The 15,683-nt window shown below is 43.9% G+C and overlaps 1 protein-coding gene across 6 annotated transcripts in view; it reads right to left on the reverse strand.

Annotated features, from left to right (window-relative positions):
- The window catches only part of LOC129821085 (low-density lipoprotein receptor-related protein 1B-like), a 458,866-nt gene that overhangs the window by 91,218 nt on the left and 351,965 nt on the right, over positions 1-15,683 (reverse strand). For all 6 annotated transcript variants that reach the window (XR_008754267.1, XM_055878362.1, XM_055878363.1 and 3 more), the window contains 8 exons: positions 14,555-14,680; positions 13,515-13,643; positions 11,553-11,672; positions 7,087-7,200; positions 6,651-6,800; positions 6,212-6,334; positions 3,539-3,658; positions 2,688-2,816 (listed from right to left, as the gene is read on the reverse strand). Coding sequence is in view for 5 of the 6 variants with exons in the window: in XM_055878362.1 (XP_055734337.1) it covers positions 2,688-2,816; positions 3,539-3,658; positions 6,212-6,334; positions 6,651-6,800; positions 7,087-7,200; positions 11,553-11,672; positions 13,515-13,643; positions 14,555-14,680 (1,011 nt within the window). In the remaining variant the exon portion in view is untranslated. The remainder of the gene's footprint in view (positions 1-2,687; positions 2,817-3,538; positions 3,659-6,211; positions 6,335-6,650; positions 6,801-7,086; positions 7,201-11,552; positions 11,673-13,514; positions 13,644-14,554; positions 14,681-15,683) is intronic.

Consider the following 15,683-nt stretch of genomic DNA (forward strand, 5'->3'; position numbering starts at 1 on the left):
CCCTGCACTTTGAGCTGGCTGTTGTCATAAGTGTACCGGCACCGCCCTGCAGCCATAAGAAGTTAACTTGGGTCAAACATTTCGGGTAGCATTCCACAAGCTTCCCACAATAAGTTGGCTGAATTTTGGCCAATTCCTCCTGACAGAGCTGGTGTAACTGAGTCAGGTTTGTAGGCCTCCTTGCTCGCACACGCTTTTTCAGTTCTGCCCACAAATTTTCTATAGGATTGAGGTCAGGGCTTTGCGATGGCCAATCCAATACCTTGACTTTGTTGTCCTTAAGCCATTTTGCCACAACTTTGGAAGTATGCTTGCAAGCCTCCCCTTTTATCCTCCAAACACAACGATGGTCATTATGGCTGAGCAGTTCTATTTTTGTTTCATCAGACCAGAGGACATTTCTCCAAAAAGTTGCAGTTGCAAACCGTAGTCTGGCTTTTTTATGGCGGTTTTGGAGCAGTGGGTTCTTCCTTGCTGAGCGGCCTTTCAGATTATGTCAATATAGGACTCGTTTTACAGTGGATATAGATGCTTTTGTACCTGTTTCCTCCAGCATCTTCACAAGGTCCTTTGCTGTTGTTCTGGGATTGATTTCCACTTTTCACACCAAAGTACGTTCATCTCTAGGAGACAGAACACATCTCCTTCCTGAGCGGTATGACGGCTGCATCGTCTCATGATGTTTATATTTGTGTACTATTGTTTGTACAGATGAGCGTGGTACCTTCAGGCATTTGGAAATTGCTCCCAAGGAAGAACCAGACTTGTGGAAGTCTACAATTTTATTTCTGAGGTCTTGGCTGATTTTGTTTGATTTTCCCATGATGTCAAGCAAAGAGGCACTGAGTTTGAAGGTAGAACTTGAAAGACATCCACAGATACACCTCCAATTGGCTAAAATGATGTCAATTAGCCTAACAGAAGCTTTTAAAGCCATTACATCATTTTCTGGAATTTTCCAAGCTCTTTAAAGGCACAGTCAACTTAGTGTATGGAAACTTCTGACCCACTGGAATTGTGATACAGTGAATTATAAGTGAAATAATCTGTAAACAATTGTTGGAAAAATTACTTGTGTCATGCACAAAGTAGATGTCCTAACCGACTTGCCAAAACTATAGTTTGTTAACAAGAAACGTGTGGAGTGGTTGAAAAAATAATTTTAATGACTCCAACATAAGTGTATGTAAACTTCCGATTTCAACTGTACCTGCTGGAACGTGTGCTACGTGTGGGTGTTGGTATGGTGACCAGTGAGCTGCGATAAGGCGGGGAATTACCTAGCACAGACTTATAGATGACCTGGAGCCAGTGGGTTTGGCGACGGATATGTAGTGAGGGCCAGCCAACGAGAGCATATAGGTTGCAGTGGTGGGTAGTATATGGGGCTTTGGTGATAAAACGGATGGCACTGTGATAGACTACATCCAGTTTGCTGAGTGTTGGGGGCTATTTTGTAAATGACATCGCCGAAGTCAAGGATCGGTAGAATAGTCAGTTTACGAGGGTATGTTTGGCGGCATGAGTAAAGGAGGCTTTGTTGCGAAATTGGAAGCCAATTCTAGATTTAATTTTGGATTGGAGAGGCTTAATGTGAGTCTGGAAGGAGAGTTTACAGTCTAACCAGACACCTAGGTATTTGTAGTTGTCCACATATTCCAGGTCAGAACCGTCCAGAGCAGTGATGCTAGTCGGGCGGGAGGGTGCGGGCAGCAATCGGTTGAAGAGCATGCACTTAGTTTTACTAGCATTTAAAAGCAGTTGGAGGCCATGGAAGGAGTGTTGTATGGCGTTGAAGCTCGGTTGGAGGTTTGTTAGCACAGTGTCCAAAGAAGGGCCAGATGTATACAGAATGGTGTTACCAGGTCCTAGCCTATTTATTAATCCTGGTATTACATTTACATTTTTACATTTACATTTTAGTAATTTAGCAGACGCTCTTATCCAGAGCGACATACAGTAGAATGCATACATTTTCTTACATTTATTATTATTTTTTTACATTTTTACATACTGAGACAAGGATATCCCTACCGGCCAAACCCTCCCTAACCCGGATGACGCTATGCCAATTGTGCGTCGCCCCACAGACCTCCCGGTTGCGGCCGGCTGCGACAGAGCCTGGGCGCGAACCCAGCCCAGCCTGGGCGCGAACCCAGAGACTCTGGTGGCGCAGCTAGCACTGCGATGCAGTGCCCTAGACCACTGCGCCACCCGGGAGGTGTGGATTTGATGGTAGTGGCACCTTGTAGTTACATGTAACTAGGACAGATTTTGGGTTGAGTTATTAACATGGTAATTCACAGGTGGCTTTGAAATGTGTTATTACAAAACATTACTTACATAGTGGAACAAGTACATGTGTAATAACATCAGTAATTAAACATGTGGAATAATCTTCAGCAAGAGGATGTGTAATTACACATTCCTTGTTCCAATTGTGTAATAACTGATTGTGCAACAACCTTATTAATATGTAATTACACACAATTACCTATTTAACTACTATGTTTTTACTATAGTTATTACTGTGTAGCTATAGTACATAGTAACAGGGAAAACAATGTCAAGTGTTACCCAATCAACATTGACATGGAGTGATCTTTTGTTGTCATCTAACAGATAGAGCCACAGACAACACTATCTTTACTATCTAACATTAACATGGAGGGCCAATGCAAACTTACCACATCCAGCTGCAGCCAGTTCGTCACTGCCATCAGGACAGTCTCTCTCCCCGTCACAGAGCCAGTGTTTGGGGACACAGGCGTAGGACCCAGGGCAGCTGAATAACCCTGGAGCACACGTTACCAAACCTGAGGGGGCAAATAGGGGGAAAGAGGGGAAAGGTCAAGCAAACTGCATAATGTACTAAGCTGAACTACATCCTAAGACCACTATGAGTTACAATGTAGAATGGATATATTATAATATCCATTCCCTTCTTGCCACTTACATTCAAGCATAGGCCTATATCGTACAAGATCTGTTACGGTTTATGTGGCCTCAGAGACAATACAAAGCAATTAATGAAAATCCTCATTCTGTGAAAATAAACAGAAGTACATTTGCTCAATAATGCTTGTCTGGTTAAAATGCACTTTCTTGCTTTCGATTGCAATAGTGTAGGGAAAGGTTTAGGGCTATTTCATTAATATTGCCTTGACCTTTCTATTACAATCCAATTATACCACTGTTTCCAGCAAACATTTTCTATTTATTGTTGTATGATTATTTCTGTTTATTGGGAAGTTAATTATTGTAACATCTCATTTATGCTGTGAAATTGCTCTGCCTCTTGGCTATAATGATGAAAAATCAATTTTCCCTCACCACGTCGTCAAAGTATTTTTAATCTCTTTAATTTCATTTCTTTGCATAATTTCAAGAGCCTAGTCTAGAACTCAAAGGTCTATAACTGGTCTCAAAACAATGTTCTACAATGTTGCAATCAGGTTGTCAGACTGGTCTCAAACTGCATGTTTGAGATACATGTTGCCTTCACCCAAAGTATTGCCACATGACCGTGGGTACTTACCACAGATCTGCACACTCTCATCCAGTCCGTCCTCACAATCGTTCTCTCCATCACACAGCCACTGCTTGGCGATGCACTTGTTCTTAGAGCAGGCAAACTGGTTCCACAGGCAAGAGGAGTCTAGGGGAGAAACAGCACATTCCCAACACCATAAATCTAAACACGTAAGTGAAAGAAAAAAAAGACAAAAACAACACACTGTAGTAGAAGTCGCCTAGTTCTTTTCAATCAAAGCACACTTTTCTCACTTGCCCCTTAGCCTTTCTATTTTCAGAGAGGGTTACTGGCCTTGGAGCCAATTAGAAGACGTTGTGTTTTCTCTTCTTCAGTTTTTAGTATAAAACATCTGTAGGGGTTTTAAGAAGAGCCGACTGGTTACAAATATGAAAAGAAAAAACCCCATTTACATTTACGTTTTTATTTTCTAAATCAAATGGCTGGAGGTTTGCATAATGCAACAATGTGAAGAATAACAAATATTGCCAAAGGGTCTATGATTTGAGAATGTACTCCCTACTGAAATAATGACATTTTAGTCATTTATCCAGAACAAAATCGTAACATACAAATTGCACACAAATTCTTTGAAAATGCACATAGTTTAATATTGCGATGTATTTGGAAATACACTTGGAAAGTAATGGCGTGTATTTGAAAATACTAAAATACACAGACAAATTGAATTATTTCAATACTCCGTGCATTTGAACCTAGGTCTGTTCGGTCCTAAAGGTATATTAAATAATGTATTTGAAATAATTAGGTTGCTGATTTGCCACATTATTTGAAAATAAGTATTTAAATATGCATGTCATGAACCGAAGTCTGTTGTCTATTCATAGATCATATATGCTTTTCCTATCAAGGTCACACTGATTTACATGCTGTAAATCAAAAATAAGTCTTATACTGTTGAACAGGACAATCACAGATGATGGAGATACAGATAGGAACAAATATCTTCATATCGGGATTCATTGAACTTCACAGAACCACCCTCCCTTTGGGGCCTAGATCCAGTGCTTCTGTCTCTCCCAGTCTCCCAAAGGTCCATTCAGTTTAGAAGAAATACTAATATTCCATATCTTAGGCTTCCATGGTATTTCACTGTACTGGGGAAGCTCATCAGACGTTTTACAATGACAAGTATTTCATCTAATCAGTTGTGAGATTTTTGATTACCAGAGAAAATGACATTTTCTTCAAACTATTTTCCTTTACTATAATTTGTCAATATCATTGGCTTTTATATGGTAATTAACTTAGTGAAATTGGAATATCTTCTATTTGTCCTGGGAATGCCAATTCTAAACATCTAACAGACTGAATGCCACTCAGACAGCAGCATCATTCTGTTCAGCTTTGAAAGGAGCTACAGTACATTTTTGATTCTCGATACCATGATTTCTAATTCAAATAAATTCAAACAATAATGAAGGACTTAGCTAAATGAATTGGAACATGTTCTTCACTCCATTGATGGTACACAGAATCATGTTAGATGAAATGGTATCCTATGAGTCACCCAGTTAACATGTAATTCATTAAATACGATTACCAATCTGCATTTTCCCCTTGATTTAGACAATTTACTGTAATGTATTTCACTTCAACAAACAAACATGATCTTACTCTTCAAGACAGTTAACACATATGACAGTGTTATTTATGTGGGCCATTTTATCAAAATGAATGAATTCCTCAGTAGTTCAGTGCATTTATTCATCTGAAGCCCAACTCTGACAGAGGTGAGTTGAGCATATGTATTAACACCTCAGTGGCACTCAAACGCTCTTGGAAGATTATTTTTCTTCACTTTGATGACAGAAGCAATGACATGTATGGTGTACATGATGGCATATTGGTTTGATAGCATATTTACCCAGACCATGACTCAGTTATGCTCTAGCTATCTAATTGGACAGTCCTTTACTTTGTCATGGTAAGTTATGCATACATTAAAGAGGACCATAGAGGTGGGTTAGAAGTGTTCTTGTCTTCCCTGGTGAGAGTGGGTAAAAGGGTTCCATGTGAAAGGAACATTCCATGTGATCCTTTCAGATATCAGTCACTTTTCAGTGAACCCACATGTTTCCATCTCTGATAACAACTCATAATGACTGATGGCTAATGAATTAATAGTTACACACAAAGGTAGAATATGCTAATTCAAAGCCAGGAAAGAAAAACACACTGTGTCCTTTTTAAGTGGCTATATTTGAATATCGAGGCTGGAGAGAAACTCTCTCTACAACACCCAGTAGGTTAGCAGACAGTTTGGAAATGCAATTAAACACACAATGAGGATACACAATGGAATGTGTAGAAGAGACATGACTCTGTGACGTACTGTACAATTAACTCTAATCATTACTGATTTGTCATGACTAACACTGGATTTGTGGCTTCCTGTGGTTGTCTAGAAGTCATTCAGACAAGCCCAATAATAAATGGTCTCTTTGTAGTGGAATGTAATGTTGCTACCCACATGGTCTTATAAACATAGCAAGCCCTTACTGCAATAAACTTCATCAGCCAAGTCATCAGTCTTTCTGTCCATATTAATACACTGGATTTGTGGCTTCCTATAGATGTCTTTAAGTCATTCAGACAAGCTCTCTTAGAAACCGTCTCTTTGTAATGTAACGGACCATCAACATAGCAAAGCCTTACCACACTGAAATTCATCTGCCCCGTCCTCACAGTCCTTCTGTCCATCACACAGCCACACACTGGAGATACAGTTACCGCTTGGGCAGGCGAAGTGGCCCTCTTCACATTTCTGCCCATGGGAAACTAGGGCAGACAACAATGGAAGGGAATAGCCATCTGGGTGTTAGAGGTGATTCAGTGGTGATTCAGTAATGATTCAGGTCATTATCTTTTCCCTAAGCTCTCTGCGAATCCCTAATTCTGTCTCGCCTAATCACTTCAGGAAATCATATTTATGTTTTATGATTTTCTCTAACTCTTCTCTAATTGAAGCTGACTTCCTTAATCTTTCTTCCCTAAGCATAGAGCACGGAGAGAGGAGGAGAGATGAGAAGAGGACACGAGATGAGAGAGGTGATGAGAGGAGACGTGACGTGACGAGAGAGGAGGAGAGACTCACCCTGGCAGTTGGTCTCATCTGCGTAATCTCCACAGTCGTTGGCTCCATCACAGATCCAGGAGGGGTGGATACACAGTGAGGTGGAGTTACAGCTAATGAAGACTCTCTCTTTTACCCCCAGTTTGTAGAAGTCAGAGCAGTCTGTGTGGTCTACACAAAAACAATAGCTAGCTAAACATTAGCTACTACAAATCCGCAAACAGTTGCTAACACTTCTCCTGGATTTGGATGGATAAGGTATAAACAGGTAAAAGTCAAGTTAACAGTGTACATTAAGTTGCTATTTTACCTGTGTAATAAGACTGTATATATAATCTGGAAAATGCTGGATGACTGAACCCAAGTGATCCATCAATGGTGATAGCAGGCTACCATGTTTGCAAACTAACACTTTTCTGGATCATCACACACCACACTTTGACAAGGCTTAACTTACTGCAGTTCTTTTCATCTGAGGCATCAGCACAGTCAATGACCTGGTTACACCAAGCTGAGCCGGTGATACAGCTCCCATCTTGGCAGGATGATTCAGACGACACGCACGTGACATCTGAGAGGAGAGTGGGAAAGGGAAATTAACACTTCAAAAAGGCCCGATGCTAAATCATCAGGGAGGTAGAGAGCACTTAATAGTGTGAACCAGGTAGATGACTCAGTAGTGTTTAGCATCAGGTTCAGGGAGAATATCTAGGATAGGGAGGATGTCAGGAGTATATATATATGTGTGTGTGTGTGTGTGTGTGTGTGTGTGTGTGTGTGTGTGTGTGTGTGTGTGTGTGTGTGTGTGTGTGTGTGTGTGTGTGTGTGTGTGTGTGTGTGTGTGTGTGTGTGTGTGTGTGTGTGTGTGTGTGTGTGTGTGTGTGTGTGTGTGTGTGTGTGTGTGAGTTAGTTCAAAGCAACCAAAAAAAATAACATTGAGTCATATTAAAACATGATAATTTCAGGATTTATTTATGATCATTTAGTTTATGGGACAGCAAGTTATGGTCTGTTATTATGAGCCCTACAAATAAACCACTGCACATTAGATACTAAGACATTATCTTTGATAGATCTAGTGAAGAGAAGGGGTTTTCTTGCTCAATTTACTTTGGTCTTTTCATTTAGATGCATATAATTACATGTTTTAACAGGGGTATTGTTGATTATTTACCATTAATAACTGAACCGACTGCTTGCGTTGAGACACATTACAGCTAGATGTGCCTGACTTTACAGTCCTGGAAAGCTTCATCCATCTTTAGAGAACTGCTGCCTCACAGCCTCTCTTAATTTTCTTGTTTCAGGTTTAAAAAACATTAAGTTCCTGCTAAACAGTGCTAGGTTTGTTTTCCTCTGGGCCAACTGCTGAATCACAGCCTGTCACGTTCCTGACCTATTTATGTTAGTTTGTTATGTGTGTTAGTTGGTCAGGACGTGAGGTTGGGTGGGCATTCTATGTTTTCTGTTTCTGTGTTGGTTTTGGGTTGCCTGGTATGGCTCTTAATTAGAGGCAGGTGTTTGGCGTTCCTCTAATTAAGAGTCATATTTAGGTAGGCGTTGTCACAGTGTTCGTTGTGGGTGATTGTCTTCCGTGTCTGTGTAATTGTTTGCACCATACGGGACTGTTACGGTTTGTTCGGTTTGTGTAGTCTAATTGTCCTATTCGTGCGTTCTTCTTGTTTTATGTGAGTTCATCGTATAGGTCTGTCTACACCGTTTGTTATTTTTGTTAGTTTATACAAGTTCGTGTTTTCGTTAAATAAATATGTCTGTTCACTACGCTGCGCCTTGGTTCCCTCAATACTCCTCCTCTTCCGAAGATGAAGAGGAGGAGGAATGCCGTTACAGAATCACCCACCAAGCATCCAGAACCAAGCAGCGTAATTTGGAGCAACGGGGAAGTATACAGGACTTATGGAGTTGGGAGCAAATATTTAACGGAGAAGGACCATGGACAAAAGTGAATCACCGTCCATGGGAACAGCTGGAGGCAGCTCGGAGAGTGGAGGAAAAGAGAGAGAGGAACCGGAGTTATGAGGGAACGCGTCTTGCACGGAAGCCCAAAAAGCCCGTGAGTAACACCCAAAAATTTCTTGGGGGGGGCTAAGAGGTTGTGGGCCAAGGGCAGGTAGTAGACCTGCGCCCACTTCCCAGGCTTACCGTGGAGAGCGGGAGTACGGGCAGGCGCCGTGTTACGCAGTAGAGCGCACGGTGTCTCCTGTACGAGTGCATAGCCCAGTGCGGGTTATTCCACCTCCCCGCACTGGTAGGGCTAGATTGGGCATTGAGCCAGGTGTCATGAGGCCGGCTCAACGCGTCTGGTCTCCAGTGCGTCTCCTCGGGCCGGCATACATGGCACCTGCCTTACGCATGGTTTCCCCGGTTCGCCTACATAGCCCGGTGCGGGTTATTCCACCTCCCCGCACTGGTCGGGCAACCGGGAGCATTCAACCAGGTAAGTTTGGGCAGGCTCAATGCTCAAGAGAGCCAGTACCCTCCACGGTCCGGTATTTCCGGCGCCACCTCCCCGCCCCAGCCTAGTACCTACAGTGCCTACACTACGCACTAGGCTACCAGTGCGTCTCCTGAGCCCTGTTCCTCCTCCACGCACTCTCCCTGTAGTGCGTGTATCCAGTTCGGTGCCTCCAGTTCCGGCACCACAGCACTAAGCCTCCTGTGCGTCTCCAGAGCCCTGTACACACTGTTTCTTCTCCCCCTACTAATCCTGATGTGCTTGTCCTCAGCCCGGTGTCAACCGGTGCCGGTACCACGCACCAGGTATAGAGTGGGCTTTGAGAGTACAGTGTGCCCTGTCCCTGCTCCCCTCACTAGTATGAAGGTGCGTGTCCTTAGCCCGGTGCCTCCAGTTCCGGCACCACGCACCAGGTCTACAGTGCGCCTTATCCGGCCAGAGCCATCCGTCTCACCAGCGCCATCTGAGCCATCCGTCTCACCAGCGCCATCTGAGCCATCCGTCTCCCCAGCGCCATCTGAGCCATCCGTCTCCCCAGCGCCGTCTGAGCCATCCGTCTGCAATGAGCCTGCAAAGCCGCCCGTCTGCCATGAGCCTGCAAAGCCGCCCGTCTGCCATGAGCCTACAGTGCCGTCCGCCAGACAGGAGCCGCTAGAGCCGCCCGCCAGACAGGAGCCGCTAGAGCCGTCCGTCAGACAGGATCTGCCAGAGCCGCCAACCAGACAGGATCTGCCAGAGCCGCCAACCAGACAGGATCTGCCAGAGCCGCCAACTAGACAGGATCTGCCAGAGCCGCCAACCAGACAGGATCTGCCAGAGCCGCCAGCGATCTATGAGCGTCGAGAGCCGTCAGCCAGCCATAAGCGTCGAGAGACGTCAGCCAGCCATGAGCGTCGAGAGCCGTCAGCCAGGCATGAGCGTCGAGAGCCGTCAGCCAGCCATGAGCGTCGAGAGCCGTCAGCCAGCCATGAGCGTCGAGAGCCGTCAGCCAGCCATGAGCGTCGAGAGCCGTCAGCCAGCCATGAGCGTCGAGAGCAGTCAGCCTGCCATGAGCGTCCAGATTCGTCAGTCAGCCATGAGCTGCCCTTCAGCCAGAAACGGCTATATACCCAGAACTGCCCCTCAGTCCAGAGCTGTCTCTCTGTCCGGAGCTGCCTTTCAGTCCGGAGTTGCCCCTCTATCGTGATCTCCCTCTCTATCTTGATCTACCTCTATTTTCTGATCTATCCCTCTGTCTGGTGCTATCCCTCTGTGTTGATTTATCTCTCTGTCCCGGTGTTGTCCATGTCATTGATGTTACTAAAAGGATTTTGTGGGGGTAAATTGAGGGTGGACATTTTTAGGGGGAGAGGGAGGGTAGGATTGATTATGGTGGGGTGGGGACCTCGCCCGGAGCCTGAGCCACCACCGTGGTCAGATGCCCACCCAGACCCTCCCCTAGACTTTGTGCTGGTGCGCCCAGAGTTCACACCTTATGGGGGGGGTTATGTCACGTTCCTGACCTATTTATGTTAGTTTGTTATGTGTGTTAGTTGGTCAGGACGTGAGGTTGGGTGGGCATTCTATGTTTTCTGTTTCTGTGTTGGTTTTGGGTTGCCTGGTATGGCTCTTAATTAGAAGCAGGTGTTTGGCGTTCCTCTAATTAAGAGTCATATTTAGGTAGGCGTTGTCACAGTGTTCGTTGTGGGTGATTGTCTTCCATGTCTGTGTAATTGTTTGCACCATACGGGACTGTTACGGTTTGTTCGGTTTGTGTAGTCTAATTGTCCTATTCGTGCGTTCTTCTTGTTTTATGTGAGTTCGTCGTATAGGTCTGTCTACACCGTTTGTTATTTTTGTTAGTTTATACAAGTTCGTGTTTTCGTTAAATAAATATGTCTGTTCACTACGCTGCGCCTTGGTTCCCTCAATACTCCTCCTCTTCCGAAGATGAAGAGGAGGAGGAATGCCGTTACACAGCCCCAGAAACAAAATTGAAAAAATAGCGAACATAATAGCAAAGATTTTGAATACCACGTGATTTGAATAGCAATAACAAATATTGGAGATTAGGGGCCATCTTTGCATGATGAAAATGACAACACGAAGAGTGAGCCACTTTAATGATAATTTTCAGAACATTTTGTGCCTAACATCCTCGCCTTCTGTCTCTGAGGAGTGGTATGTATGTGGTATGTGGTATCCTTGGTATGTGATGTTGGGGCTCATTAAAGAGATGGGCTTAGCCCAGTGTGGAGCCTGCAATGCTACACACACACACACACACACACACACACACACACACACACACACACACACACACACACACACACACACACACACACACACACACACACACACACACACACACACACACACACACACACAGAGAGAGTGTAAGCAGAGAGTTACCTGCCTTCTGAGGTATCAGGATTGACTGAGAGATTAAGCAGTCTATCCATACTCACTGTTACAGAAGGCCTCGTCTGAGTTATCCCCACAGTCATCGACCCCATCGCAAAAACGACTGTTGGCCACACAGCGCTGGTTGTAGCATGCCCTGAAGCCTCTCCTACAAATCCTGTTGTCTGGCGAAATGACAAAACAAAATATGTTCACTTTGAAAGGAAATGCTAATGGTAGTCCTCAGGCTACTGTCACTTTCTTCACATGACATCCTCTAGACTACAACTGGCATAGTCCCACACTGTATGTGCTCTAGCCAATTCTTCTACACTCTTAGAAAAAAAGAGGGTCTATCTGGAACCTATAACGGTTCTTCTGCTGTCCCCATAGGATAACCCTTTAAATAACCCTTTTTGGTTCCAGGTAGAATCATTTTGTTTCCAGGCAGAACCCTGTTGGGTTCCATGTAGGAACCTTTCCACAGCGGGTTCAAAATGCACCCAAAAGAGTTCTCCCTGGAACCAAAACATTTTTGCCTATGGGGACAGACGAAGAACCCTTTTGGAACCCTTTTTTCTAGCTGTAGTTGGCTAGCAAGCAAGCAAGGGATAAAAACGGTCAGCCAGTATAGCAATAGAACATTTAGAATGAACGACTGGGTCGCGTCCGTAGATACAGAACAGAAAGACTCAATGACTGGGTCACGTCACCGGCAACCGAACCGATGGAACGAACGACCAGCCAGCTGGGGTAGCAACCCTAGATTTGTGTTGGGACTATATCTTGTGGAAGGATGAAATTGTATGAATAAATTTATCAAAATACCAATTTTTTCTAAGAGTGTATGGTTGTCATAACAACAACCATAAATCATAACAACAACCATAAATCAAATTTTATTTGTCACATGCACCGAATACAACAGGTGTAGACCTTACCGTGAAATGCTTACTTACAAGCCCTTAACCAACAATGCAGTTCAAGAAATAGAGTTAAGAAAACATTTACTAAATAAACTAAAGTAAAAAAATTAAATAATAACACAATAAAATTATATAACAATAACGAGGCTATATGCAGGGGGTACCGGTACGGAGTCAATGTGTGGTGGTACAGGTTAGTTGAGGTAATTTGTACTAATACTGTAGGTAGGGGTAAAATGACTATTCATAGATAATAAACAGCGAGTAGGGGGTGGGGGGTCAATGTAAATAGTCCGGTGGTCATTTGATTAATTGTTCAGCAGTCTTATAGCTTGGGGGTAGATGCTGTTAAGTAACTTTTTGGACCGAGACATGACGCTCCGGTAACACTTGTCGTGTGGTAGAAGAGAGAAGAGTCTATGACTTGGGTCATGGATGGCAGGAAGCTTGGCCCCAGTGATGCATTGGGCCGTACACACTACCCTCTGTAGCGCCTTATGGATGGATGCCGAGCAGTTGCCATACCAGGCGGTGATGCAACCATTCAGGAGGCCCTCGATGGTGTAGCTGTATAACTTTGAGGATCTGGGGACTATTGCCAAATCTTTACAGTCTCCTGAGGAGAAAAAGGTGTTGTCGTGCCCTCTTCACAACTGTCTTGGTGTGTTTGGACCATGATAGGTCCTTAGTGATGTTGACTCTGAGGAACTTTAAACTCTCGACACACTCCACTACAGCCCCATCGATGTTAATGGGGCCTGTTCGGCCCTCCTTTTACTGTAGTCCACGATCATCTCCTTTGTCTTGCTCACATTGAGGTAGAGGTTGTTGTCCTAGCACCACATTGCCAGGTCTCTGACCTCCTCCCTATAGGCTGTCTCATCGGTGTCAGTGATCAGGTCGCGTTGTAGCCAACCCTGCTATTGTTGTCATGCCATATGGATGGTTACAGCACATAGTATTTGACCAGGCTATCTTGTTAGCATGTAGTTAAGTGATAATGCACAAGAAGCCTGTGTTTGGAGTATATATTGGCACAGGTTTTGCTAGGCCTAAGACGAAGTGACAATATGACAATATATAGTAAGATCAATTGCTTACCACAATATTGCATTTTCTCATCTGACTTGTCTTTGCAGTGAGCTACTCCATCACACGTGAACTGATAGTTGATGCACTCGCCGTTTCCGCATTCAAACTCTGTGTGGATGTTGCAGGAGGAATTCTCTGCTGTAAAAGTAGATAACTTGTTTAATTAGCTTAGTCAAGTCAAATGTTGATTTATTCTCTCACCATACTGGCTTTAGCTGTGGTCTCAAAGTTTGCAGAAGCTGTACTAAGCTTAGCTGTAAACGTACCAGTATGACCTTGATGTCAAAAATACATACACTGTACACTGAGTATACAAAACATGACAGACTGACCAGGTGAATCCAGGTGAAAGCTATGATCCCTTAATGATGCCACTTGTTAATTAAATCCACTTCAATCAGTGTAGATGAAGAGGAGGAGATAGGTTAAAGAAGGATTTCTAAGCTTGGGGACAATTGAGACATGGATTGTGTATGTGTGCCATTCAGAGGGTGAATGGGAAAGACAAAATATTTATGTGCTTTTGAACAGGGTATTGTAGTAGGTTCCAGGCCCACTGGTTTTTGTCAAGAACTACAACTCTGCAGTTTCCCATGTGTATCCAGAATGGTCCACCACCCAAAGGAGATCCAGTCAACTTGACACAACTGTGGGAAGCATTGGAGTCAACATGGGCCAGCATCCCTGTGGAACGCTTTCGACATCTTGTAGACTACATGCCCCGGCGAATTGAGGCTGTTCTGAGGGCAAAGGTGTGGGGCGCTGCAACTCAATATTAGGAAGGTGTTCCTAATGTTTGATATAGTCAGTGTATATTCTCCACCTAAAGTAAGTTATCAGTTGTTAAAGTAGTACAACTGCCTAAAACAGCCTGTCCTTGCCAGTGAATAAAAGTGTATAGACAATAACTAAAGAGGGAACATTTCTCCCAGAAAAAAATATATTGTTAAGTTGAAAATCTAGAGCAATCAACTACATTATATTTGTTGTGAGAATTGCAAGGTTATTGAATGTATGACTGTTTAAAAAGGCAGAATGTCATGGCTTACAAATGCATTTGTTGTCATCTAATAAGACACGTGCTCCCCGACAACTACAGTTGACTCTTCCATCTGGGGTCAACAAACACAGGTCACCACAGCCACCGTTATTGACTCTACATGGGGACAGCTCACCTGCAAAACACACAGCCAACCAGAGATATTATAGACATAACAAGAGACCATCAACAGATGCTATAGACATAACAGAAGGCAAAAAGACAAAGTGAGGTTGCAATTATTACAGTATATTGTAACGTCAAAGCCATTCCGAATGTTGAATATCAACTGTTTATAGGAACCTTTAATAATGCTGAGAGACAAATAAACTAAACGTCACCAGATTATTAAGGGCTGAATCTCAAATAGCATAGAGTTTATTTCTACGCCAACGGTCACAACCCCCAGCTCCCACCAGCCCACCATAAAAGACGCATTAGCTCAGTCAGTGTGACAGGAACAAGCAGGTATGGTCTCATCCTCCCTGATAAAGAAAGAGCAAGGGATGCAGAGAGAAGGGAAACGATAAAGTGCCAGCATCACAAGCGCTCACCGGAGAGATACATGACAAATGAACCATAGCTTTCCTTCCCTTCCCTCAAACCCATTCACACATCAGTGTCTGTGTAAGGGATGTGTGTGTGTGTGTGTGTAAGGGATGTGTGTGTGTGTGTGTGTGTGTGTGTGTGTGTGTGTGTGTGTGTGTGTGTGTGTGTGTGTGTGTGTGTGTGTGTGTGTGTGTGTGTGTTGACTCAGCAAGCCCCTGGAAGAGCTCCTAGAGCCCCCAGGTTCAGGTTGGAGTCATCTGATTACAGAGGGACAAGAAAGACAGACAGAAAGACTAATGAAGATAAGGAGACATTGGAAGAATCTCACTTGCATACACCTTGCGTCCCCTCTCCTCGCCTCCTTCTCAAAACCATTGGATGAGAAAGCCAGGGGTCCCTCCCCTCCAATGTTTTTTGAGAAAGAGGCAAGGAGAGAGGATGCGAGGAGTATGCGATTGAGATTCTAACATTTTATTCACATTTCACAACCAAGAAGTGAAAACTATGGTGAGAACAACAGGGGTCAGTTGGTACATGTGAGAGCGTGACAGTAGCAATCTTGTAGGTACAATCCACGCAGAGATCCCATA

Source organism: Salvelinus fontinalis, chromosome 23 (assembly GCF_029448725.1).
Source record: "Salvelinus fontinalis isolate EN_2023a chromosome 23, ASM2944872v1, whole genome shotgun sequence".
NCBI classification, from domain to species: domain Eukaryota; kingdom Metazoa; phylum Chordata; class Actinopteri; order Salmoniformes; family Salmonidae; genus Salvelinus; species Salvelinus fontinalis.